Below are 27,740 nucleotides of genomic sequence, written 5' to 3'. Positions count from 1 at the left end.
CATCCATTATAGGTAATAGACATGAAAGTGAGGAATAATATAATTAGCCACATCCAGTAAATACAGTATTACCAATCTAGAAATTTTGATCCTTCGTTAACACTCATATGATAATATAATATTTTCCAATTTCATTCTTTCAGTCAGCACAATTGAAGAGCGGCACGGAGAGGTCGTGGAAAAAGTTGAGCTACAAGATGAAGATATGATATGAAATTTGTAAGTGTTAGAATCCATATAGAAGAAAATAAGAGTAATTAATAAGAACAGGAGAAAATTTGTTCTTTATGAAATATGAAAAAGTGAAGTTATGAAAAAACCCCTATCCAGTACAGAAGCTGTCCAGTTTTCAAAGTGATGTAAAAGCGAAAAAAATATACAATGTATACACCAATTAGAATGCCTCAATTGGTTTATGTCTGATTGACAATGATGAAAGGTACATTCTCTTATATTCCAGTACATTTTAGACAAGACAACCCGTGCCATTGGGTACATGACAGACCCAACACAAAGAAGGAAACGATTGAGTTCAAGAAAAAAACTCCCTTAGAGAAGGTATGCATCTTTTGTTTTTAATGGTGGTGTCACACCTTGGCATTTTGAACAGCATATGCCTGACGTATCAAAATTTCTCTAAAACGTCGCTGAACTTTGATTTTTTTTTCAACTCTGGGCGTATACTTAGCGTATTCATAACGAATTGGACGTGTGCATAATGTATTAGTAACTTATATCGAACGCTTCGTTAACTTATAAGTAACGTATTCCAACGAATGCTTAGCGTATTGCTGGCGTACACAACTTATGCCCTACGATAGCCTAACTTACGCATAGCGCGCGGCAGCGTATCGCTGACGAACACGTGTCGTAGCCTATAAAAAGGCTGCCGCTCGACTATTCAAATCATAACCGCACGATACATCACCTATCAACACCACCGCCATGCCGAAGAAAACTCCTGTGAACCCCACCTTTATATACCAATTCCTATAAACGTCAATACGCTATTTTACGGTAGCTGTAAGTTATAAACACGTTCATACGTCAATATACGTTGGAGTTAAGTTACACATACGTTCAAAGCACGTTACTCATAGGTTAGAAGTTTTAGGGTACGCTGGACATTATCTCGACGTACATCGACTTATGAGTAACGTGTGTCAACGTGTATCAACGATCGCGTAACTTGCCTACAACTTATGGCCCGCGTATGCGGGACGTATGAGCCATACGCTGGCATACGTCGAAAAATTTTGTGCAAGCACAAAATTTTTCGACGACCTCGCCGTATGACGACGTATACCAGCGTGTTTTAGCGTACTCTTAACGTATGCAAAACTTACCCGTAACGTATTCGACGTACGCCAGCGTATTCACCAAATTCCTCATACGTCGGGCATATGCTGTCTAAAACGCCAAGGTGTGGCAGTGCCCTAAGTTATTTGTATAACAACTACACATGTTCTAGGTCGTAGGTCAACACACTCTGAATGTTATACAAAGATCTCGATCTGCATCTTAGTCATCCTTTCGTCAGTCTACTCAAGAATCTAGAGGCAGGCAAGATTTTTGATCAGATTATCATCGAAGATCTCCAACTCCAACCAGGCTACATGTAAGACAACACTTTCAACCAGACAGGTTTGATCAGTGATTCGGTTGATCTCCTAGCCCTTCTCCATCAAGATCATACTCCAACCAATAGAGATCACCCTCTCGTCATGGTCACTTTGACAATGGTTCCCAGGGAAACTACCGATAGTTGATGACGCGGGTCAATCGTCAAATGCCACTACTCTGACCCATGTTGACATTTATGCTTTTATATGAATAGGTATCTGTTTAGGCATTCTGATGTTGGGCAATATATACTATTAGAAAACTGCTGAGAACTGCAATATATCCTCCTTTCTAGTCAGCTGTACTCCCCCCCAAAATGTATACACCCTTGAGATCCTTGAAGCACAGTATATTCTTGACGATGATGATGTCAGAGATGGATGATCAATTGGACATATAATATGGTCTCTAACTACCCAGCAGGCATCCTTTTTTTCACTGCCTCCCCATTTAAAAAAAAACACAGTACCTACAGTATCTACATTTTGCACAAGTTGAGATATTAACATTTTATTATTTTTTCTTATCATTGTTCATTCTTAACAGTATTTGTGTGACTGAGAAAGATGATTTATTTGAATTTCCAACTAGGGAATCAATGCGTAAAGATTTCAAGGTGACTGTAGGATTGGATCCTGCCAGACTGGAGAATAAAAAACGTTTTAAGGAATATACGACGTTGGATGAGACACAGGGTGAAACCTGCAATGTAATTAATGGATTGTTTGATTTTCTTTAAATTATCAGGAATCAGCTCCCTTTGGATTGCATTATGTTAAATTAGTCTCTGTTTGCAGGCTATGCATACTGGTATGTTACAGATTGTGAATGAACGATATAATATTCAATTTCACTCATACACACTACCAGCAAGTATCATACATGTGTAGTGACTTGACTATATCTTCATACTATTTTCATGTATATATCATACTATTTTCCTGTATATATTTTCATTCATATGTCAACATAATTTTATAAGCCTATATTCTCTGTGTTATTTCCATGTATATTTCTCTTCTACATTCAATCTTGTTTGTGTCAAATGCAATGCACTACCACTGTATGCATATTTTCTGCCTAAATCTTACAAACAAACATCTTCCTTTCACTTTTACATAATGGACTTGGAGCAAGGCAACCTGGCATTAATGTACCTGATTTATTGTTCTGGCCTTGCTCCCCACTGCACTTATACTGCATCACTACACAGATGCTCTTTCTTCTCTCTCTCACTCTCTCCTTTCAACTTGCTTTTTGTCTCTCTTTTGGGTGTGGTCTTCATACCCCCTTTTTGTGATGCTGGCAAAAACCAACATGCTACTTTTGCCACATCACCACTCTACTTTCTGCCTTCGTCCTGACCACTCATGCTGTCCATTTCATCCAGCTGCTAGTGAGAATCGAATCTTGTGGAGGATCGATTTATACATATTTCTCTACCTTTTCTGATTCTTATTCTTACCGTCACTTCCACTCCTTCGGAGTCTATATTTACTCTGCATATTTAATGAGCTCATTACTTCGCGAGACATTTGTGACATCTATCCCTTCTTCCTAATCTATTTGAAATTTCGAAGTGTATATATTTCTGTCCATGGGATTTGTGCAATTTATCTGAGCGGCTGGACCCCATTCTATCCTCTGGCGAGCAAAAATTAAGGTAGGACACAATGTTTCCTTTTTTCTATTTACATAATTAGGAAATTGACCATCCTAATTTCCTAAACTGGTGACCCCGACGTGATCCTGAATCCTTAATTTTCTTTTATCGCCTTCTATTCATTTCTCTCAATTCGCTATTCTTGCTTCTCATTTCACTATTTTTATTTTCTTTCTACTTCCTCATTTTTTTTTCTTAACTCTACAACATGACTACCCCTAATGTTACCTCTATTCCTGAATCTATTCTTTCTCCAGTATCACCCTCTATTGCTCCGGTGAGCATTAAGCTCCCACCATTCTGGGCAAACGACCCGGAAATTTGGTTTGTTCAGGTGGAGGCCCAATTTCACACGAAGGGTATTACCGCCGAAATTACTAAATTCAATTATGTAGTTGCCTCACTACAACAGGAGGTAGTTATGGAGGTGAGGGACATCATTACAGCTATCCCAGCCGATAACCCATATCAGAAATTAAAAGCTGCATTGGTCAAGCGAACGACCGTCTCCGAGCAGACGCGCCTCAATCGGTTGCTGTCAGGAGAGGAGCTCGGAGACAAGTCGCCATCGCAACTCCTCCGGCGGATGCAGCTATTGATGGGGACGAGCACAATGGAGGATTCCATATTTCGGCAATTATTTTTGCAACGCTTGCCCACCAACGTGCAGGTCATCCTAGCCGCATCAAGCGATGGGGTGAGTTTGGTGGACTTGGCGGCGCTTTCGGACAAAATTGTCGAAGTTGCAGGCCCAACTAGCATATCTAACATTCAGTCTAAGTTGGCGCCATCACAACCTCCTCCACTCCCTGCGCACGAAACTAAAGTCGACCAGCTCTCTGCACAGGTTGCCCAGCTTACGATGCAGGTCCAAGCATTAACCTGCTCCTTGCTAGATAACCGCGGGAGAGGTCGCAGTCGGCAGCGCAAGTCGAAAGACTCAAATAAGCGCCCTCAGTCAGTTTCGCGCAGCCCGAACCGCAGTGAACAGCATGCAGGTGTGGTGTGGACCTCATTCTATCCTCTGGCGTGCAAAAATTAAGGTAGGACACAATCTTTCCTTTTTTCTATTTACATAATTAGGAAATTGACCATCCTAATTTCCTAAACATGTATTCAGACGAAACTGATTTTATAGTTGTTTGACTTTTGTGTTTTGCAGTTCAAGTTTTGCATTTTCATCAATAATTGGCATCATTCCAGTACCACAAACACATGATGTCCAGGCAGGTGCTTACGCCATCAGAGATTGCGAAGAGCATGGTTTTGACCGAGGAGGAGGTAGACGATATAGAGGAGCATACAAGAGGACCGCCCAGGATCAAATGTGGCATGACCTGCGCAAGTGTAGACTGACAGCTTCAAACTTCAAAGCAATAGCGTCATCGAAGAAAGAGGAAGGTGGGTCACTCGCCGTAAGACTAGTGAAGGGAGGTGCAAAGGAGTTTGAGCCAGCAGCTATCGAATGGGGGCGGAAGACCGAAAGAGAAGGTAGCTGTTGAGTACAATTCACTGGTAATGAGACGGTCACATCAACAACACATGGTGAGGCAGAGTGGTCTGTGTCTGCTTCCTCAGAGAGCATACATTGGAGCATCACCGAATGGAGTATCAACTAAAATTCAGATCGTCATGTGCATTATAGACAAGTTGATCAGATACATATAAACAAACCCCTCCACCTCTTCTTCGTGGTCTATATTTTTGTAAAAAAGAATAATGAGGAATATTATACAAAGTGGAAACAGAGCTCTTGAACCAGGTTTCAGTGAAACCATATATTTGAAAATTGTGTGATAAACTCTGTAATAAGTTCATGCAATAGGGGAATTTCTTGGCTAAGCTCTGGGCATTCATATAGAATATAGAAAAAGATGAAGTGTTCAAGTTAGATGTACTACATGCATTATTAAAAGAGTCCATTGAGTAGTATTTACAGCTACATGTATTGTTATCCCTAAAAGCTTCCTCAAAATTTGACTCGTCAAGTAGAGGAGAAGAGAATATCTCTAGTTCCTCAAAAAATTGAGTTTGTACAGGTAAGCATGAGGAACATGAGACTGCATTAACAAATTCTTGTTCATTTTCAATGTTATAGAAGGGTAAGATAGAGGCAAGGCAAGATGGACATGGCGAATATGTCTTAATACCGAGTCCTACTTTATTTAGACAAGTGATGTGTGCACTGGACTCACATATAGTACAGTTAGCAGTATCAGGCAGCTATGTCATTCACATTATTTTTGCAGATAGAGCAGGTGTATGACATGGGCAACACAAATACAATTAACAACCAACAACAATTACGTAGCAAAAAGAGAAAAATGAAGACTACAGGTGTGTTAAAAAAAAATAGCCGATATACTCTCAAGACATTAACAATGGAAGATCAATAACTTCATCGTGTAAAGTCCAGTCCTAGAGATTCAAGAGATCTTGTTCACATGTGATGAGTTTCTTCACAGTCTTTCCATTAGTGGAGGGTAGTGACACAAATACTCTGCCATCAGTGCTCCAACAAGATAGGATCTTGGAAGTTTCTCTCGATTTGAGGACCTTCTGATAGAGGATTTGGCGAACTTGTGTCAAATCTTCTTGGATACTCATTTTCTTCCCTTTCAGAAGCTCTCTAGCACCAATGACCTTAGCTCGGACTCTGTAAGAACAGAACTTTACAAGCACTGGATGCGGGTGGCCATTGGAAGCAAACAACCTCCCAGATACTGCAAAGACACCTGTACCAAAGTCTTCAGAACCTTCATTTCTCAAGGACCACTACTACTCAATACCAGAAAGTCCAAGAGGGGTAAAGTGGAAGTTAACAGCAATAATGGACTTTATTAAAAACTTGGAGAAGAGGATGAAGACAACACAGAAGTCCTGTAGTGTAGATTACATGTACTTGCTGTTAAGTTTGGACAAACATGACTTGCACAACTTTACAACAAATAATTTACGCTATGTGCATTCTGACTATTCAATTCAATTCAATGTGTTACCAATTCACAGTACAACTTAATTGTAATGTGTAAACTCCTAAGAATATTGGGCAAGAAAGCCAAAATTAAAGGATAATTCCAACAGAATGTATATACACAATGTCATAGTTGCATTCCTCCTATAAGTTATCAAGATGTCTTGTTAATTTTTCATTGTAGGTGAGAAAGTCTGACAATTATAGAAAATGCGTGCATGAAAGTTACAGCGCATGTTGGCTGCCATGTTTTTTTAGTGTGGTGGAAAATAAGAGCCTAGAAATGGTGACTACTTTGATGCCACTTTGAACATTGTACAATTGATAACTTCAGATAATCTTAACTCTAAACTTGCATTTATGACTTATATATGTATATATATATATTTTTCAAATTCATGTACTAGTTCTTCTAATTCAATCACCCAGTTCTTGAAGAAGAGGCAGTCTTCCAAGGATGTTAATTATGATGTAGACATGGACATAGGGCATTGTTCTTGGAAGTCCTGTAGGCAAAACTGGAGGCCCCTGCAAGCATCAGGCAGCAGTCACCAAACATTTATTTTTCTTCATCGAACTTTGTAACCAATCAATGACCAAAATTTATGGCAGGAGAAATTCAGGTGAGGCAACAGACAAAAGACAGCGCCATGATCCCAGAGGCACAGGCAATGCCTATCCAATGTCCACAAGCCCCACATGGAGATGAACAAAGACTTATGGAAAAATGACTGGTGTTTCTGTGGTTTATGTACACCAATGGAAACTGCTGTACAATATCAATGTTGTGTAGAAGGTCTTGGAGTGTGGTTTCTGGGAATCTGTGTTTTTGTGTTGCGTCTACACCAATACTTTATGATGTCAATGTTGTATTAAAGTACTTGAAATTAAGTTTGGCAAGAGAAATATATATATCTCTTTATAGTATAAAGAGATGTCTACGTGTCTAATGTGTCAAATGTGCTCTCTTGGATTCGTGATTTTTTTGTCCATTTCCACTAATACCCACTTGGAATAGACTTTTACCTGGCATGTAGGACTCTTATAGCACATCCCAGAACTTGGATCACGAGGAAGTATCATTGAGGAATTAGTTATGTGGGACTGATTTATTGTGAATAACTTGCCTTACTCTGGTCTTCAGTCCCAACAACCCACTCTCATGCTGTATGTTTATACTGCATGCACCATAGCTCTCTACTACTACATGTAATCTACACCGTTTATAGTCTGTCCTTGTGAGGAATTCCCCATTACTAAGGAATACAGTGCCTCATTGTTGTGTATGAGCTTTGGTGAGATCTGTGTGTCGTAAATCTGTGGCATAGTCGTCTCTCATCTTCAACATGGCTCCTAGGGGAAATAAAGAGAAGAAGGAAAATGAGGGATCCACTGCTTCTTTGGTGTCCCTGGTTTTAGCGGACCTTCTTGGAGATGGCAGGCTGGTGGAGCTAGTGGCTTCACATATCGACACCAAGCTAGCCAGATTTCAAGAGGTTATTGACCGACAGGAGGCAAAAATCTTCGATCTGGAGAGTCACCGGGATGACCAGAAGATGGAAATTCGGTCGCTTAAAGAACGTCTCGCCCGGAAGGATGATGAAGTTTCAAACTTGAAAAGGGACCTTAACACCCAAGAACAATACAGCAGGCGGAATTCTCTGCGCGTCTTTGGGGTTCCAGAGCACACAGGAGAGACTGCTGAGGATTCGGTTATTAAGTTGGTTAAAGAACAGCTACAAATTGACATTAACGGCCATGACATTGACAGATGTCATCGGCTTAAGTCAAGAGCACCAAAGAAAAACCGGCAGGGTGAGGTGATCCCTGACCCCATAATTGTGAGGTTTGTAACCTACAAAAAAAGGTCAGAGGTTCTCTCCCAGCGTCGGAAGCTGGCCAATTCCAGGCGGTCCATTCAGGAGGATCTTACGGCAGCCAACGCCAAGCTCCTGAAGGACACCAGAGACCATCCACGTGTCAAGGATGCCTGGACCCGTGATGGCCGAATTACAGCCCTCATCCCAACCAATGACCCGAACAGAGATATGAAGAAACTCATTAACTCTAAGACCGATCTTGACTCTATTTGAAGTGACTATGTTACTCTGCTTTCTATTTGCTAATCTCGTGTTCACTTTTCTTTTCCATATTCTGTTAAAATTCCATGTATCTGGATTGTGCATTGTATTATTATTTTTATTTTTTGTATCTTTTGTCTATATACCCTTTTTTTTTCATCCTGCAGTAGTTTAGTATTTCATTAGTACTATTATTTCAATATCTGATCTCTAGTCTTTTATAGTTTGTATTCTAATATGAGTATGAATTTATTTGCATATGATCGCGCTTGTGTGCTCATAATTTTTGTGATTTTTCTTTTTGTAAAGAAAATTTCTTTTTCACCTTTTGTTTTCTGGTTTCCTATCTACTATGTAGCACTATTTTTGCTCTATCATCTATTCTTGTATATTGATGACTCAAGTCCCAACTGATATTGATGGCCAGGGAGAGAATGATATTGCTGATTTCCTTAATTCTACCATGGACATGATATTGCTGATTTCCTTAATTCTACCATGGACTCTTTCGTCTACACTGTTGATGATAATTTTGAAACTATATTGCCTTCGTCAAAGTACTTTACTATTGACAAATTTAAAAATGGCTTTGTTAATGACAATTCATTTTCATTGTTTCATATGAATATTCGTAGTATTAATAAAAACTTTGATCACTTGAACATTTTATTGCAAGAACTGGCTACCAAATTTTCAGTTGTAGGCCTCTCTGAAACATGGCTCTCAGATAATAGTAACCTTTATTCTCTTCCTGGCTATCACAACCCCATCGTCAACTGCAGGCAGAACAAAACTGGAGGTGGAGTAGCATTGTTTATCTCCTCAACCTTAGAATATCATCTTACACCTGATCTGAATGTAATGAATCAGTCCCTTGAAACAGTTTTTGTGGAAGTGGTTATCCCTGGTCAAAGTAATTTTATTGTTGGTGTTGTTTATAGACCACCCCAAAGTAGTGTTGAGAATTTTACAGATGAGCTACAAGATCTGCTGTCAAATCCTGTACTTCATAGCAAGAGGGTTTGCTTGTTAGGTGATTTCAATATAAACCTTTTGCAGTATGGTTCTAATGCTTCAGTGAATGGTTTTTTAGATGCTCTTGCTTCTTTTAATCTTGTCCCGCTTATCAATAGACCTACGCGTGTAACTGAAAATACTTCAACATTAATAGACAACATTTTCTCTGTAGGTCAACTGTCAATAAAATCATCGATCCTAATTTCTGATATTTCAGATCACTTTCCAGTAATTGCTTCTTTTCCATTAAGTATCAGAAACTCAAGGAATATTAATGAAAATAGTTTTTCTCGTAATTTTGGCTTCGAAAATATGCAAAGGTTCAAGTGTGATTTAAATGCAACCGATTGGAGTGTTGTCTTACATGAGTCTGACGTTGAAAAAGCTTACTGTAAATTTCTTGAATTGGTAACAGCTCTATATGAAAAGAATTTCCCTCTCCTAAGCAAGAAACAAAAAGATAGAAGAAAATATCCTCAGATGCCTTGGGTATCCAAATCTTTATTGAAATGTATCAACAAGAAAAATAAACTATTTTGTAAGTTTAAACTAAGAAGAACATTAGGAGCAAAGCAAAAATACTCTTGCTATAGGAATATTTTAACATCTGTACTACGAGACGCTAAAAAATCATATTATGATGAAAAGTTTAAGTCAGTCTTCAAAGATATGAAGGGAACCTGGAAAGTTATAAGACAAACGCTAAATTCAAAACAAAAGAGTCAGGGTCCCTCTAAACTTTTAGTAGATGGGGTTTTGACTGAAGATCATGTACAAATGAGTAACGCTTGTAATCAATTCTTTTCATCAATAGGAAATCATTTGTCATCTAGTCTTCCCGCTAGTCAAAAACTTTTCCATGATTACCTTGGTAGTCGACTTCCCTGTTCATGTTTCTTTACTCCTGTCGTTGAAAAGGAAGTGATTGACATTGTTCATAATTTGAAAACAAATAAGGCTGCTGGGTATGATGGACTATCTAACAAGCTTATTAAAGAAGTCATTGATGTTATTGTTTCTCCTATTACCCATATATTCAATTTATCTATTGTACATGGAATCGTTCCTTTGAGTATGAAGATAGCCAAAGTTGTGCCGATTTACAAAAAGGGAATTCCTCAGGAAGTTGGAAACTACCGGCCCATCTCTCTTCTTACATGCTTTTCTAAAATTCTTGAAAAAATAATTTCTGTTCGTGTTATGAAGTTTTTGAAAATCAATAATATTCTCGCTCCTGAATAATTTGGTTTTCGTGAAAAAAACACTACCTCTCATGCTCTGTTACATTTCATTGACAAAATTTCTTCTGCAAGAGATAATGGGCTCCATACTGTTGGTATATTCTTGGACTACTCCAAAGCCTTTGACACGATTGACCATGACATTCTTTTGTATAAACTATCTTTCTATGGATTCCGGGGTAAGGCTTTAGAGTGGTTCAAGAGCTACCTCTGATAAAAAACAGTTTGTATTTTTAAATGGTGTTAAGAAGTCATCTATGCAGTCACTTACATGTGGAGTGCCACAAGGTTCACTCCTTGGGCCTATATTATTTCTCATATATATAAAATGATTTCCCTCAGTCATCAAAAATCATTTCGTTTATCCTGTTTGCAGATGACTCAAGCATATTTTTTCTGAAAAGAACCCCTGCAATTTATTGCAAACTATCAATTCAGAATTGATTTCTGTTAACGAATGGATCATTGCTAACAGGCTTTCCTTAAATCTTGTTAAAACAAACTACATGTTATTCAGCAATACCCTATCAAAATTGCCAGATGATATTAAAATTAATGTTCAGATTACTGAAGTATTGAGTACAAAATTCCTTGGGGTACACATTGATAGTAAGCTGAATTGGAAAGTTCACATATCTCATTTATGTAAACTACTTTCCAGAAATTCAGGAGTCATTAATTCATTGAAGAGTATATTCCCAAAACATATTTTATGTATTTTGTACTCAACTCTCATTTTGCCTTACTTGAATTATTGCATCCTTGCCTGGGGCAATGCTGCTAAAGTTCATTTGGATGGGTTATTAAAAGTGCAGAAAAGGGTAATTAGACTAGTATGTGGAGTTAGTTCACGATATCACAATAATATTTTGTTTCATGAAAACAAGTTCCTTAATTTACATGACATATTTGATCTCAACCTCGGTTGCATTATGTATCAATTAAATAAAAGAGATCTTCCTCTTGCCCTTTATTCATTATGTGTTAGAAATGACCAAATCCATTCTTACTATACAAGACAAGTTTCTTTTCTCCACTTGCCATTGGTCAAAAGTAGTTTTCGGCTAAATACATTTGTTTACACTGGGCCAAAATTATAGAACTCCTTTCCTTCTTCTTTGAAGCAATCAGTTAGCCTCAGTGTTTTTAGAAACAAGTTAAAGACCGATTAACTGAAGAAATACTTAGATCAGTAAACGAATGCCTGCTCGTTATATCTCGTCTAACTTTATAGATTGTATTCTCTCCACAATTATCTATGCAAAAATAGAGCTCTGCCTATTTTCTTTTTTTCCTCTTTTCTTTCTTCTTTTTGAATTTTAGATTCTTATAGTTTGGGTCTCATAGGATTTGTTTGCATTCTGCATTTCACTTTCTGTTACTTTTAAGTGTATCTTTTGTAAATATGTATATCCCTACTTTGGTTACTACAATTTTTTGTTTGCTTGTGCTATGATGTTTTAAATGATTGCTAATGTAAGTTCCTAATATTCTGGTGGCCTGTGGTCCACAAGCTAAGCTTTTTAGTAGGTCACCACGTTTCATTTTCATCTATTCTCATGGGTGTTACATGTATATTCATATAAAAAGTAGTGCATGTATTATGTATATTATCCTGTTATATTTACTCTATGTTCTTTGCTATTTGCTTGTATCACATTGTTTTACTGTTGTTGTTTGTTATCGGATTTGAAACAAAATAAAGATTCATTCATTCATTCAAGTTTCTGGGCATCAGTGCTTTTGTGGAGTAAGTACACTTATGGAAATTGCTTTACAATGTCAATGTTGCACAGAGTTTGGATTCTGGGAAGCGGCGTTTCTGTGGTTTAAGTACTACACTAATTGAAACTTCTTTACAACGCTAATGTTGTGGAGAAGAACTTGAGGTTTGATTACTGGAAATTATATTACATCAATATTCAGTCACTGCAGGACAAATATCTAACATTATAAAGTGTTTCTCAATGAAATCATTCATCTTAATTCGAAAATAATTGACACATATAAAAGAAACTTGGCCATATTCTGATGATAGCATCCAAACATGAAAAAGCTCCCTATTGCAATTTTGCTATTTAGAAAATTCTCCCTTAAAAATTGAAAAGAAAAAAAAAGCAAACCCATTTAAATCACTGGTCCAACATTGTACCAATGCTTCCTGGCTATCCAAGTATTTATCTCTGTGGTCTTTGACCCTAAAATCTAATCGGATCACTGCCACTTCAATATGCATACATGTACATGAGCCATGTATGAGATTGGCGACTCAAATGTTTTTATTATGAGAACAAAATATCTTTGTATACATGAATAATGATCTGTGACTTTGACCTTGATACCCCCAACTAATAAGACCTTTATCACACCATTATGCATACATGACCCATGTTTTAAGATGTCCTGTCAAATGGTTCTTTAAAACAGGATGACAAACGGGACATACAGATCGACAGACAGTACATGCAAAATCAAAGAGGATCTGTGAAAGACATCTGAAGGGGGCAAGTTTTGCCCTAGCACAAGGCACTGGAAGTGCTAATATTTCAGCCCTGGTTGGAGACATTTGCAAGTAGGCACTGGTTTTTTTTTTGCATTTATTTTTCAGGAAGGAACTCTACTGAAACATGCACCCATTCTCTAACACACATTCTTACGTCATGTTCAAGAGATTAAATGACAGATCTCTTTATGTACATTTCACCCGTTTGCACTCTATCTCCCGCTGGGAGATGGAAAGTAACAAGCAGCAAGCACCCTACTCATCTTCATCAGACATGGTGACATTCTGAATTTCCTTGCGTAGTTTCCTGAGGCTCTTGCCTCCATAGCAGTGCTTGTGTCCTCTTGGAAGACTTCGACAAGACGTGAGATTGACAGACTCCAAGGCAGTGCACTGTCTCATGATGGATCTAATATGAAAAAAAATAAAAAAAGAAACATGAATTTACATTTTTTTTAATTATCATCATTTTTTTTAATTTCCACTCGTGGGATGGAACACCCTGTCAGCCAGACAATGAGTCTTGACAACCCCCATCTGATTGATTGGAACTGGACATATGATTTCATACAGCTTTGCTGCAATTTTCAAACAGAGGTGGGGGAAGGGCTGGCTGAATCAGTGGCTACAGTTCAGATTATTTTTCTTTAACATGACACATGCACTACTCTTCTAGCTTATGCTTGCACTGACCCCATTTTTTGGGGCAGAGCATTTCTGGCCCTATTTGTACACAATAATTTTGTGCTCATATCAAATAGATGTCCTTGCCCCTTCATGACACTATCCTCCCGTAATATGTTGACAATTATACAACACCTACAAAGATCCTTGTCATTGATTGGTTGTTTGATATCAATCCTTCAGCCCATTTTACAATGTCATCATCTGGCAATTTTGAATCCATACGATTCTGTCCATTGCATGTGCGCCAAGACCACCGGCGCTTTGCGTGTGTTGAATGTATGTGCGACAATCAACAGACCGCGTTCGGACTGAATGCACTTTTATTCAAATTTGTAAATGCCATACGAAAAGGATCTACTTTTAGGTGTTATATAAAATAGATGAATGTTATTTTCTTTGAGCAATGGACAGAATACTTCATTTCTCCGATCACTTCATTGGCTTCCGGTTCACTCTCGGATAACATTCAAAATTCTACTCATTGTATACAAAATTACCCATAATATGTCACAAATATCTCCAAGACCTTATTTCCCTTCGTTCTTCCTCATCTGTCAGATCCTTACGTTCATGATATTCCAATAATTTAGTTCATGGCCCTCGCACTAAGACCCGCTATGGTGATCGTGCATTTTCTGTAATTGCTCCCACCCTTTGGAATAAACTCCCACTTCATATCCAAAATGCTCCCTCCGTAGAAATTTTTCAATCGTCACTTAAAGCTCGCCTTTTCTCATAATTTTTTTTTTTTTACCTGACTGTATATTATTATCATCTGCCAACCTGTGCGCTTTGAAACACCAGTATAAAGCACCCTACAAATGTTATTATTGTTATTATTATTATTATTAGATGAAATAAATGATCCATTCAACAAGGGGTAGCAGAGTTGAATGTGTCATTTCATCTTTCAGGTCATGAAGTATTCTGTCCATTGCACTCATAAACATTCAGTATTTGAAAAATATTGGAGCTCCCACTGATGACCGTTTACCTGAGGGCACTGATGGTTACGCTGGTTCCACTGAGGTTCAGGGTTCTGAGCTGATGGCACGATGAGACGGCAAGCATGACTTCATCCTGGTCACGTTCTACGTAGTTGGTCCAAGACATGTCCAGCTCAATAAGACTATGGTTCCACTGAACAGATCAAACATCATACAATGATATCACAATCAAGTGGTCAATGGTCACTCATTGAGCGAAACAATGCTATGTACTGTACTTAAGCTATGTAATTTTACTTTGTAATAAGTTGTAAATTGGCCCTTTCAGCTGTGCTGCTGGCCAATATTTATATGTGTATATAACAACAAATAATAATAATAGCAGTAGTAGTAATAACAATAATAATATTAATAATGGATGTTCTCTTTCAGGTTTCAGAAAAAATTAGCAAGAAAGTTCCTTGTATCTCAAGGTAATTTATATTTTATATTTTGGGATCGATCTTTTAAAGTCTTCCAACAAATTAAAATCAAGTAAAAAATAAACTCAAGTAAAAGTTGATCTTAAAAAATGTAATAAAGAGATAAAAATTGAGATCAACTCTAAATTAGAGTTTGAATTCAAACTCTTGTAAGTCTGTAAGATAGAGCCTTTTGACCAAAAAAAAATGAATCTGAATTTGCAATATAATAAAACAAAAATAAATAAATAAATAAAAAACCCAACGAAATACAAATAACAAATTAATTATCTAAATATCATCTCATATCTGATGACATGTCTAATGCCCTTTTGTGAGTGTAAATTGATTTTATATTAGATATGGACAGGACTACGTATGCAATGTTGATAAAAAATAAATGAGAAATCATACAAAATGAAAGCAAGGTAATACATTTTTTTTAATCTGTCTAATGTACAAAAATAGAACCAGCTTACCTTTGGCAAGATCGCAGTACCAAATCCTTCAGAATTTGTGAGGGAACATCGAGATATATACAAGTGCTCAAGGTTTTCAACATTTAGGTTCTGCAATGAAACAAAACAAGAATAGAAATGAGAACAAATTCAAAATGGAGGATTTGACTCCCCTCCTCTCCCAAAATACACAGGAAAAATTCGAAAATCAAGCAAGATCCTAGGTACCCATGTGAAAAATTTTGGCCATCAAGTAAAAAATCACCTATTCAACATGAAAGCTGGCAACATTATCTCTTCGCCTCCCCATCCCCGTCTAACACCCTAACCCTGACAAAAAATATAGACATTCTACCTGTAATGTTTGAAGTCTGATCAAGGCACAACCTCGCAGATCCAGTAACTTGAGGTCCGGGGAGTTATTCAGAACTCTACGAAGGAACTCATCCCCTGGACCTAGGTTAGTTGGTAACACCACCTGACATGCTACGTTATCGGCTACTGCTAGACTCAGCTCTCGGAGCTTGCTGAATCCTTCTGCTTCTCTCTGTATTAAAAAGAAAAGAGATTATGATTACCTATGGGCCATAGGAAGAACCAATCACATAGAAAGTTATCATGAAGATTTGCATATCGGTAATAATAATAATTGGCATTTATATAGCGCTTTATCAATCTACGACTGTTCAAAGCACTTCACGATTATTATTACGCGGTCACTGGATTCATAGCATTCCAAGCAGCCTGTTAGGCGCAAACTTGCTAAACCAACCACAATGACGGTTGTTTCCTACCGGTACCCAAGTAGCACCTGGGTGAGAGTGGCAAAGTGTGGATTGACGCCTTGCCAAAGGGTGCTACGCCATGGTGGGATTCGAACACACGATAGGCCCGGTTTGAAAGTCCATTTTTGATGCACGTGTACACGGCGTGTTTTTCGGTTGTGTACACATTGTAAACACTGAGAGCGAGTTACAGTATGTTCCTACATGTAGCCTAAGTCACGGTTTTAAAGCTTACCTGAGAAGTTAGAAGTATCAATCCACAAAAATTGGTGCAATTAAAAAGTTTACTCAGCTTAGCAGCGCATTAAATTAATAAAGAATGCAAAAGTAAATCAGTGCAGGGCCCTAGTTAGCGCCGACGTTCGTTGGATGCGCACTTTGCATACTGTACCGTACATGCATGCACAGATCGCTGCAGAATTAAGTGTAACTGAAGTTATCGATTGATTTTCATTATTTTATTGCCAATTTGAGGAGCGTGTGTTTGGAGGCTTGTAGCATATGTTTATGAGCGTATAACACGTAACTGGAGCAATGATCGCTGTCGCAATTGGTGATTCTCAAATTGGCTCTAAAAGTGATTGAAGAACGCTTTCGAGAGTCTCGTTACGTGTTACACGCTCATACACATGTGCTACAAGCCTACAAACACACGCTCCTCAAATTGGCATTAAAATAATGAAAATCAAACGATAACTTCAGTCACACTCAATTCTGCAGCGATCTGTGCATGTATGTATGGTACAGTATGCAAATTGCGCATCCAACGAACGTCGGCGCTAACTAGGGCCCTGCACTGACCGGAGCATACCCATTTCGTGTGGTACAAAAACTTGAGTCTCCAGAATAAATGTGGATTAAATCGGCGATTTTGGAAGTAAACTCACTCTAGATTAATTGAAATATATTTATGACATATTAGTGATTAAAACATGTGCAGTGTCTTAGAACTAAGAATTAATGTGAGGCTGTGAGCTTGTTCACTGACTTTACAGTCCCACGCAAGCTTTATGCAGATGCTACCGTGTACACGGTGATGGAATTTAGTACACGTGCACTGACTTGACCGTGCGTGTACACGTGTACCCGAAACGGGCCTAACACACGACCCTCTGATTACAAGGCGAGAGTCAGAACCGCTACACCACGGTGCTTCCATAGAGCTGTTTTCACTAAATATTGCTGATGATGATGAAAATGATGCTGAAAACCTTAAAAATGCTGAGAACAATGATATTGATGATAATGATTATATACCTGTGCTTTAGCCGATGCATTAGCGGGTTGAACTCTCACCCCCGCTAGCCTCAAGATCTCCAGGAGCGGACAACCTTTCTGCATCTCTTCAACTGGTAGCGTCAAACACTCAATGGTCACAACACAATTTGATAGGTCCAGCAGACGGAGATTGCGGCAATATGACTAGACAGAGAGAGATGAAAGTGATTACTGCCATTTTTAAAAAATCAAATGTCTTGAATTAAATAGAAGCACATTGTGTTCACAAGGTATTTTTGTTTGCATTCAATAATTTCAAGAAAAATGCCATAGATTTGAGGATTGATCATAAATTTGACATTACTGTGACTTTTATATTGACATATTACCATGGAAACCTTCATTCTGATTGACAGCCATGCCCTCTTAAATGTGCCATTACGATATGATAAAATTACCTTAATTGGGAGTCTTTAAAGAATTGCGTTCAGATGCAATCTCTTAATATAAAGCTTTGATATCTTTTACATTTTGAGTTTTTGATGATGCGCTGCAACCTAGATCAAGGTCCTGTAAATAAAAGATACATTCTATTGTAAACTTGAGCTGAACACTATAAAGCCCATGGCAAATCATGTACAAAAGGTTACAATCAATTGTACATATCAATCGTATTCCTTAGTGTTACATCCCCCATTAAAGGGGAGACAGCGGAGTTGCTGCCGGGCATGACGGCATCCTGCCAGATTCAAATGCTCTAATGCTGCAGTTACATTTCCCCAACGGCCGCCATACAGTGAGTTGGTAACAACCGTTTTATTAATTTTTATTCAAACCATCTATCTGTAGCTGGTAAAAAAATATCAAAACGGATGTATTCAACTCGCTTTATGGCCACCGTAAGGGAAAAGTGACTGCGCAATAAATCTCCAGATCAAAAAGCAAAAATAAATTTCTATCAATAGTTTTATCTGCTTACCTTAATTGAGGCCATTAATTGAGATGAACTAATGATAGAACAACCAGCTAATTGAAATTCTTCTAATGTGCTTCCTTTCTCCTTTAATAAATCCCTCAGACTTGGAGACGAAGCCAAGGAGCTCTGAAAAAAAATGATACAAATAAAAATTGTTTTAATTTCTAGAATACAGTCTTAACGTCAAGCTCTTTTCATCAATCAAGTCTGCAATAGGTTAATTATTATTCTAGTCTGTAATGTTGTTGGATGTACAAAAATTGTAATAGGACACAATTTCTTTGAAATTTGGAAGAAAGAGCTGCTTAGGTAGTGCTTATAGATATTGTTTATGATCAAAAAATGAAAATCATCAATAAGGACTATAAAATCTGTTAGCCCATGTAAGAAACAATACCAAGGGAAGTAAAAAAAAATAGAAAGGGAGGGGGAGAAATCAGGTTGCGAGATATGGCTGCTTAATGGAGTAGTCTAGGAAAGTGATTGAACATAAGTGACATTGATTATGCATAATTTTGCACACAACTTAATTCATTCAAACTCTCTACATGCACATTGCACTGTAATCACTACATGTACGTTGGACCCGTTGCATAAAGCTTTTGCCATGAAAAAAAAAACTCTTGTAAACTAAATAATGCCACTGAAACCAGCACTCAAAAAATGCTATGCAACGGGCCCCTTATTTTGTATCAATAATAATATCATCACATTACTTATCACACGATAATGGCAAGTCTTACCCCGGTAAAACCAAGATCAAGTTCTTTGAGGTTCGAACATTGATCCTTGATGGCACATAGTGAGCGATTGGTCAGTTTGGTACATCGTTGAATGCTGATGTTCTGGACGTCTGAACATGCTTCCATTAAGGCCTATACATCAAAGGTCAGAATGAAGAAATGACAGCTGTGGATGTTGATTCATAAATTTGCTAAAAAAATATATTTTCTTCAATGCAGTTAAACCTTGGTGGTCTGTTCTTAATCATTCTTAAAATTACACAAGACTTGGGTCTAGATGTTCAAGGCCATGCCTTTAAATGACCAATTGATTTGACTCAATGCCTCTCTCATTTGCCTTGGATATTCTTTAGCACCTTTTTACCTCCCCCCCCCCCCCTTGGATGTACTATAAGAATGTTCCTGTCAGAAAAGTGGCCTTGCTCTATGAAAATTGAAATTTATATCAAGACCTGGGCCTCGTTGCATATAAGTAACCATTAAGGTAACTTTGCCATCAAACAATAACTTCTATGGAATCCTTGATTCTGATCAGCTGTTGATCGGCATTACCATGACTTATCAAATAAATAGGCAGCCTATGCTGTTATGTGTCAAAGTCTGGGTAAATTTTACCCTTATTATGAACAAAGTCTGACTACATTTCATAAGATTTCAATAAGTACTGGTAAAATACATAGGTAATAGGCAGGGAGATTTAATTGTAAAAAAGGAAGAGTTTTAGATTGCAGTTTCTAAGTTTGATACTTTTAGAATTCATAAGGAGAGCCTTTCCTCACTTGTATGATAATGTAACAATTGGTAGACTAATGTAGCCAAGTCAAGTGTTAGATTTGATGGTAAACTTAACATTATCAGCCAAATCAGCCGAATCTAACCTCAAACTCACTAACGCCATAACCATCATAACCTGTTTTTACCTTATGTCTTCAAAAAAAAAACAAGACAAAGCAGCAAATGATTGGTTACCATAGTTTCTTCATCCAAAAGAAGGACTGAAAGATAATTTTTGCTCACCACAAAACTCCCGTCTGTTAATTTTGTCCATGAATTGAGGTTGATCGTTTTGAGCTGCGGTGGGATTCTGTTGGCAGTCAACCATTCTAGTGTGGTATCGGTAGCTTTCACTCGTCCATTGTCAAGGGCAACGTGATGCCATAAACAGGATGCCTGGGATGCTTCTCTCCACAAACGACACACCCTGGATACTCTGAAAGACAAAGGTCAAAGGTAACACGTGAAAGGGTTCGCGCCGACGACCACACGACACAGACACAAGGGCTGAGGTTTCGTGAGTTCTTTTATTGACCAACCAAAAACAGTCTCAGAACACTAACCCTGCACTTGCTTCAACATCTAATTCTTCAGCCTACTGTATATTCAACATAAAGAGAAGTCCTTGTAGAAGTCTTCTATACTTCAAACTCAAACTTTATTCTGCAGGTACAAGTATCCTCATCCAACAAACAGTAAGAATGCCCTTGCTACAGTGTCATGAGTCACTGGACTCTCTCCCTAGCTAACAATAAAAGTGCACTGGTGCACATCAAAGTACAAAAGAATCCCTAAAGGGGTACATGAATTGGCATTAGTGCTACCCCTAAAAAGGCGGGAAAGAATTAGCTAATGAGCAGAGAGGGAAGAGTAAAGGCAAAGTTGGTATAAGTACAGAGACAGAGAAAGAAAGAGTATTTCACTTAAGATAAAGTTGGCAGATATAATGTGAAACATAATACTTCATTACATTATATTCAAATACTATATGTACTAAAATGAAATAATAAAATATAGTATCCTTTTAACTAGATATTCTTTGAAGAAAAAATATTCAAGAAACAAACCAATTTATCACACACATATGTTAATAATTCTATTTGGGAAAAGGTCAAAGACCAAATGTCACATTAACGTTGATGATGTTCCTTTGATAGCAAGTGTATCCCTTTATTTTATTAGAAATGATATAAAATCCTTTTCACAAACAGTACTAACCTCATGGACTTCACATTACAGATATTACAAATTTGTACTTCGAGATAAAAGTAATTGAAGCAATCAAGTACATTGGAATCAATAGCATTGCTGATTGCAAGGTTTGGCAACATAAGTTAAATCAATTGGGGAGAGTCTTTCATGGAGGTAATCACACATATGTTGGTATGCCAAGTGCCCCTTTATACTTTTATATGAAAAGACGGTTGACTCGATGGGGGGGGGGGGTTTAGGCATACAAGTGAACATTTCAGGCACCATCAATATACATGCACACAAGCCTGAATTTAAAGGTCAAGTCTAGCCCAGAAAAATGTTGATTTGAATAGAGAGAGAAAAATCAAACCAGCACAATGCTGAAAATTTCGTCATAGTCGGATGGAAAATAAGAAAGTCATGACATTTTAAAGTTTCCCTTATTTTTCACAAAATAGTGATACAGTATATGCACAACCCAGTGACATGCAAATGATACAGCCGATGATGTCCCCACACTTACTATTTCTTTTGTGTTTTATGGTTGGAATTATACAATATTTCTTCTTTTTTTTTACAAATTTGACAATAAGGAGTCAGGACCAACCTGACTGAACCATATAGTATTAAACAATGCTAATTCCACATGTTCAGGGAGGAATCAATCGTTGTTTCACTTGACAATGAGGAGAAAATTTTGATATTTTATATTTCATATAATAAAATACAAAAGAAATAGTGATTGGATTAATCTCCTCATTTGCATAGTGACCAGGATGATCATATAACTGTTTTGTGAAATTAAACGAAACTAAAAATGTCATAACTTAATTAGTTTACATCTGATTTTGATGAAATTTTTATTGTTACGCTTGTTGGATTTTTCTAGTTTTATTTAAATCGAGAGTTGCTAAACAACATGTATTTTGAATTGCTTGCTTTTTAGTGGGTCCCTCCATTTCCATCTTAATTTAATTTCTATTGAAAAATAGTATTCTTATTTAAAACCTCCAATGTGTTGCCCAAATTGTGTAAGTGTTTTTCACAACATATGTATTATTATTTTTGCTTCTTTGCAACAGATACAAATACTTATGTTTATATATGGTATACATTTTGTTTTTGTTTGATGGAAGTGAAATAAATAAAATAAAAAATAAAATAAAAATAAATCACCTTTTTGTTGGGGTGGATTTGTCCTTCAATAACAGGATGGTTTCTCCTGGTGTTAGTTATGACACATGGTAAACAAGATCAGGGACATAAATGTACTTGAATGACCCGTATTCTGATAGCAGGTTTGACTTAAACTCAGGTTTAAAGTTGTGGTTTAAGTATAGATAGCCAATTGTTACAGAAATCACTAATGGTAGAAATATCATATTTCAGCTCATTTGGCTCTCAAATCATCCATAATTGTCTTGGAAGTATAAATGGATGATTGTCTTCACCATCAATGAATCAGGAAAGAGCACAGTAAATGTAAGAAACATACAACTTAACAAAAGAATTTGATACATTTGACTTCCCATACTTAAACCTGAATTCAGAATACGGGCCATTGGGTGTTGTTGGACATGTGTAAGAGTAGCTGTCAACCTAAGTATGGGCCATTATCCATCATCTTGAGGTCAGATAATTAAATACAGAAGAGCAAAAACAGCAAAACACAATATGTACTGTTTGAGAGTTTCTAAGGACTTTACATAACAAGTGACCTATTCTTGGGGTGACACGATATTTGCTCCTGTGAAAAGTGCTCAGGGGAGCGTTTAATCAACATTTTTGTCCGACATGTCAGATCTGACATCTTTCCTTGATTTTGATTGGCTGTTAAGCAATGTTACTATGGTAACTGTCGGATAAAATGGGACTAAATCGGATGAAACGTCTGACAAGTCCTTTCATGAAACGCTCCCCTCGTCTTAATATCTCAGGGGGCATAGCGTTAGAGTTAGGGATGTAATAAGAGTCTCTGGTTCAGAATAGTGTAAAGGTAAGGATAAAGACATAGCTTTGGAGGTTAGGTTTGACTTAACCTGCATAGGAGCAATTGTAACAAGAGCAAATGTCATAGAACCAGGCAGGTGTTTCATAAAGCTGTTCGTAAGAGCGACTTTAAGAGCGACTGGTGATCCTTTCTTGCTGTAAATGGTACACACCATTGGCAATGATTTAGTGCGCGAGAAAGGATCACCAGTCGTTCGTAAAGTCGCTCTTAACTTACGAACAGCTTTATGAAACGGCCCCCTGGTTGATATGCCAAGTGCCCATTCATACTGGTTGATACAACTTTACATATAACTGGTTACATAATCTAGGGTAATAAATCAGATTGTCAAACACTACTTCCTACCCTGCTAGCTATTGCGAGGTGTTACCCTAAGCATTTACCTACCGGCAAAGAAGTGGAACAACGCCTGTCTCCCGAACAGCAAATAACAGTATCTTCTCCAAAACAATCACAGGAAGTCTCTGTCCCCACATGTCATCACCTTCCCCAATGGTAGTATCCCCAACAGGTCCCAGATCTTTCCTTCGCTTGACTGTCTTCCCAAAACACGTTTCTCTTTCTGATGACAGTGTTTCAGATGATTTAGCTGTTCTTTTGTTTTTCTTCCTCTTTGTTTTCTCTTTCTCTTTCATAGAATTTCTGGAAGACTTTGCTTTCTTTGGTTTCTCTCGCTTTGTTCTCTTACTGCCTTTGGGTGTCTTTGATTTTCGCTTACGTTTTCTGGATGATGTCCCTCCTTCCGTCGTGTCACTGCCACTGTCATTGTCAAAAGAGAAGTGGAACAATTAAAATCATAACTTAAATGCTTCACAGTTAACAATGAATGAAAATCAATGAACTGACAACATGGACCCAACAATAAACATCAATCATACAGAATGCTAAGACTATCTGATTGAATGCTGACAGGATCATGGAAAAAAAATCCTTGCATAAACTGGTAAACCTGAAATCAAGATGAAAATCATTTGCTAAATCATCAAAATACCAATTAGAGTCAACGTTGTTGAAATTTTCTCTGTTGTGCCTAGATTCCACTTTCCTCTGTCCTGTTCATGTTACCTACGGTTCAATTTACATTTTGAAAGATTACTTTCTCCATTGGTAAGCATGACATGAATTACCCTTTACAATGTAAATTACCATTTATCACTCTACAAACATCTTTAACAAATAAACAAAAAGGTAAACAAATCAAAGGCACAAGTTTTCATTTCATTTCCATCAAAATTAGATATTCACTAATCAAAGATAGAGACAGCGAGAAAATTGAAAGAGCTTTATAAAGAGCTGTCTATTCTTGTCTATCCGTTAATGCCCACATTCATAATATTGATTGTTATGGCATATGAATGTCAAGATTGACTTGACCTGAACCTTGCCGGGACTAGCAAATGCAATACATTGAGTGAACACCATACTCTTTGATGAATGGTGTTGGTTTTAACGTGCATAGGGAAGGTGTAAAGCTGCAATCTGGCGATAGTGATTAATATGACATAACATATTTATTAATGTTGAATTATACAATGTAGAATGTCATTTCAGTCCTTTGGTTACGCATGGTTTACTAATTTGGCTTTAAAACCACTGTGTGGCACGAACCGTATTTTCCGGAATATAAACCACGGCCGTGTATTAACCGCACCCCCAAAATCAGGAGGCTCTAAAAAAAAATTTTAAAATGGTTGCTTTATTCTTTAACTTTATTTTTCAAAGAATATAAATTATTTCTTTGAAGAATAAGTATATCAAACTTATAGTCTAAAAAGGGGAAAAGAAAACAAAAAATGTTGAAAGTGAGGGGGAAAAAAATGAATACAGGACATTTTTATTGCCTAATTTCTAACCGATTACGATCGATTACGATTACATGCCTATTGTAAAGCATTTTCAATGCACTTTTTAGGTGTAAAAAAATAAGTTTTCATTACAAAAAAACAGGGTTTTTTTTTTAAAAACATTTTTAAATTGATAGTGCTTAAATAAATAATATAAACCAATCTTTACAAAGAAGATTTTTCAAAGAAAACTTCGCAAAACATGCTCCCTACATGTTTTCTTTAGTAACCAACAAATAATTATACATTAAATATTCTATATACTTGTTGGTTCCAATGCAAGTTATATTACCGACAAAACATAGTCAATTTTCCGACGAAATTTTGTTGTTTCTGTGTATAAACCGCACCCAATATTACAAGATTATAAAGCTGGAAAAAAGGCGCGGTTTATACACCGGAAAATAAGGTACTATACAAAGTCTACATAGCAATAAAAGGGACTTAACAAGCTAATATAATATAGGGTATTTATATTGCGTACATATCCACCTTGTTAGGTGCTGAAGGCGCTCCTATATTACCCGGCTAAGCTAGGCGTTCACAGCGCACACAGCTTCTTGAGGAATTACTTCCTACCGGTACTCATTTTACCTCACCTGGGTTGAGTGCAGCACATTGTGGATCAGTTTCTTGCTGAAGAAAATTACGCCATGGCTTGGATTCGAACCCATGATCCTCTGTTTCAAAGTCTGGTGACTAATCCACTGGGCCACAACGCTCCACAAATCAAATCAAAACTCACTATAAATCATGGTGCATTTCACTGTTGGATAAAAGTGTGGAGTTTAATAGACTACATAATCACCTATCAGAGCTTCTGGGCATGTCTTCTACCATCGGGATGAGATCTTTTCCTGGCTCGTAGTCCGAGTCATCAGCATCATCGTCCTCCTCATCGGGCCATTCATCGCCCATACGATGGGTGAAGGAAAAGAGCATGTTCCTACTTGGTAGACCCAAGATCCCTTTCGGCATCCGCTTCTTTGGCATCCTGGAGGAGTGTTTATTGTAGACTACAGGATGGAAAAAAATGAAAGAAAAGAACATTCAGATTAAATGCATGAAAAATTTAGGCATAGATCTAAATTGTTTTTAGAAATTATCAAATTTAGATTTGTATGATACAAATTGTTAAAGGGGAATGAAACCTTTGGAACAAATAGGCTTGTGTTGAAACAGAAAAAGGGTCATTCCATGCCAATTCACCAATGAAAGTGCAATTTTGCACCCGACCCTCTCAGAATTTGTTGTAAATTGGTACACATAAAATTCACCATGGCCCACGCACAAAACAAAAAAATTCGTCAAATCGGTCCGTCGGTTTTCGCGCTACGGCCCGCCCTTTTCTCCTTGTTTTGATGAAAATGGGCGTGACCTTCAACTTATCAAAACAAAAGTAGACGGTGAATTTTTAAAGTAGACTGTGAAAAGGGGTAATTTTTCATGAGGAATCTGCTTAGGCCTATCACATTTTCATTTGCCGCCAAGGTAATCCTTTGGCAGCAAATGTAAACAAGGGAAATTGGTCTCCAAAACTGGAGACTGTCTCTGAAATTGGATATCCAAAATCTTTACAAAAGTCTCTGATATTGGAGATAATCTCCCACATTGGAGACAGTCTCCAATATTGGCAGTGCTCCTCTACTGATTATGCGTGAGACTCAAGCATTTCGGACTCTTGTCTCTTGTTCATCCCCTCAAATCTCTGTCTCACGCAACTATCACAGCCTATCCCCATATACATTGTACACAATGTCTGTGATCTCACTCAGATTCACAGAAAATCTCACACATTTTTTTCTAGCTGGTCTTTGAACTTGGCATCTCTGGCATGTCTGGCACCCTGCTAAATTAAAATTAATTTTAAATATGACAATGGTCCCTTTCTCCCACTCCCAGAGGCAGAGCAGTCTAAACAGGGAGAGGTGCAAGGTGATATCTGCTTGGTCTAATGTAGTGCAGTTGCTAGCTGTGACTGTTCTCCCAAATATCTCTGATTCAGTGACATTAATATACCGGTATGTTGCAAGTTGTCTGCTGTCCGACTGACTTGCTGAGTTGCTAATTACGTTACGATTAACGTACCGGTAGGACCTATTAAAAACAGCTTGGACTCAGTTGGACTTAGTCTTGCTTGAATCCAATTCCTATCCAGGCATCAGTCTTATTCAGAGCTTGCTAGGCAATGTCCATTTTCTGTGGCTGAGAGTGAGAGTCTGGAGAAAGCAAATCTATAAACGCACAAGTTACATAACTTACACTGTTACAGCTTGTGGCGCAATCCCTATATCCGTCGCCCGGCGCGGCGTCGGGTGCACTGTGGACAGAATTCCAGCTACAAATATGTATGCAGCATGCAGCAGCACTAGCACTGGACGCATATGCCAGGGCGAGCGGCGCGGCGGCTGTACCGGTATACGAGTCGCGCCAAAAACCTACCGTACCAGATATCGGTCATTGTCAATCAAGAATTTTATGGAAAGCAGCGCGTTTCACCTGTATTTATTTAAATCAATATTACTTCAATTTTATTTTGG

At 37.6% G+C, this 27,740-nt stretch overlaps 3 protein-coding genes across 3 annotated transcripts; 2 read left to right on the top strand and 1 right to left on the bottom strand.

Moving 5' to 3' along the window:
- Positions 1-1,363: 1,363 nt before the first annotated feature.
- On the top strand, positions 1,364-5,229 carry LOC121415089. The gene is made up of 2 exons (XM_041608173.1): positions 1,364-3,590; positions 3,621-5,229. Exons 1-2 carry the CDS (start codon positions 3,495-3,497, stop codon positions 4,326-4,328), a joined length of 804 nt encoding a protein of 267 aa, XP_041464107.1. The 5' UTR covers positions 1,364-3,494; the 3' UTR covers positions 4,329-5,229.
- A 3,494-nt stretch (positions 5,230-8,723) lies between these two features.
- On the top strand, positions 8,724-11,946 carry LOC121414811. The gene is made up of 3 exons (XM_041607868.1): positions 8,724-8,775; positions 8,811-10,483; positions 11,923-11,946. The coding sequence occupies exons 1-3, from the start codon at positions 8,736-8,738 to the stop codon at positions 11,944-11,946; spliced, it is 1,737 nt and encodes a 578-aa protein (XP_041463802.1). The 5' UTR covers positions 8,724-8,735.
- Positions 11,947-12,231: 285 nt separating this feature from the next.
- Positions 12,232-27,125, bottom strand: LOC121415088 (F-box/LRR-repeat protein 6-like). Its single transcript, XM_041608172.1, has 11 exons — positions 27,086-27,125; positions 26,009-26,216; positions 23,744-24,115; positions 20,395-20,587; positions 19,378-19,509; positions 18,638-18,760; positions 17,698-17,862; positions 16,011-16,202; positions 15,677-15,766; positions 14,784-14,929; positions 12,232-13,511 (listed from the first exon to the last, which is right to left on the bottom strand). Exons 2-11 carry the CDS (start codon positions 26,191-26,193, stop codon positions 13,358-13,360), a joined length of 1,752 nt encoding a protein of 583 aa, XP_041464106.1. The 5' UTR covers positions 26,194-26,216; positions 27,086-27,125; the 3' UTR covers positions 12,232-13,357.
- Positions 27,126-27,740: the final 615 nt, after the last annotated feature.

The sequence above is a fragment of the Lytechinus variegatus genome, chromosome 5 (assembly GCF_018143015.1).
Source record: "Lytechinus variegatus isolate NC3 chromosome 5, Lvar_3.0, whole genome shotgun sequence".
In the NCBI taxonomy this organism is placed as follows: Eukaryota; Metazoa; Echinodermata; class Echinoidea; order Temnopleuroida; family Toxopneustidae; genus Lytechinus; species Lytechinus variegatus.
This window is presented reverse-complemented; position numbering and strand designations above follow the sequence as displayed.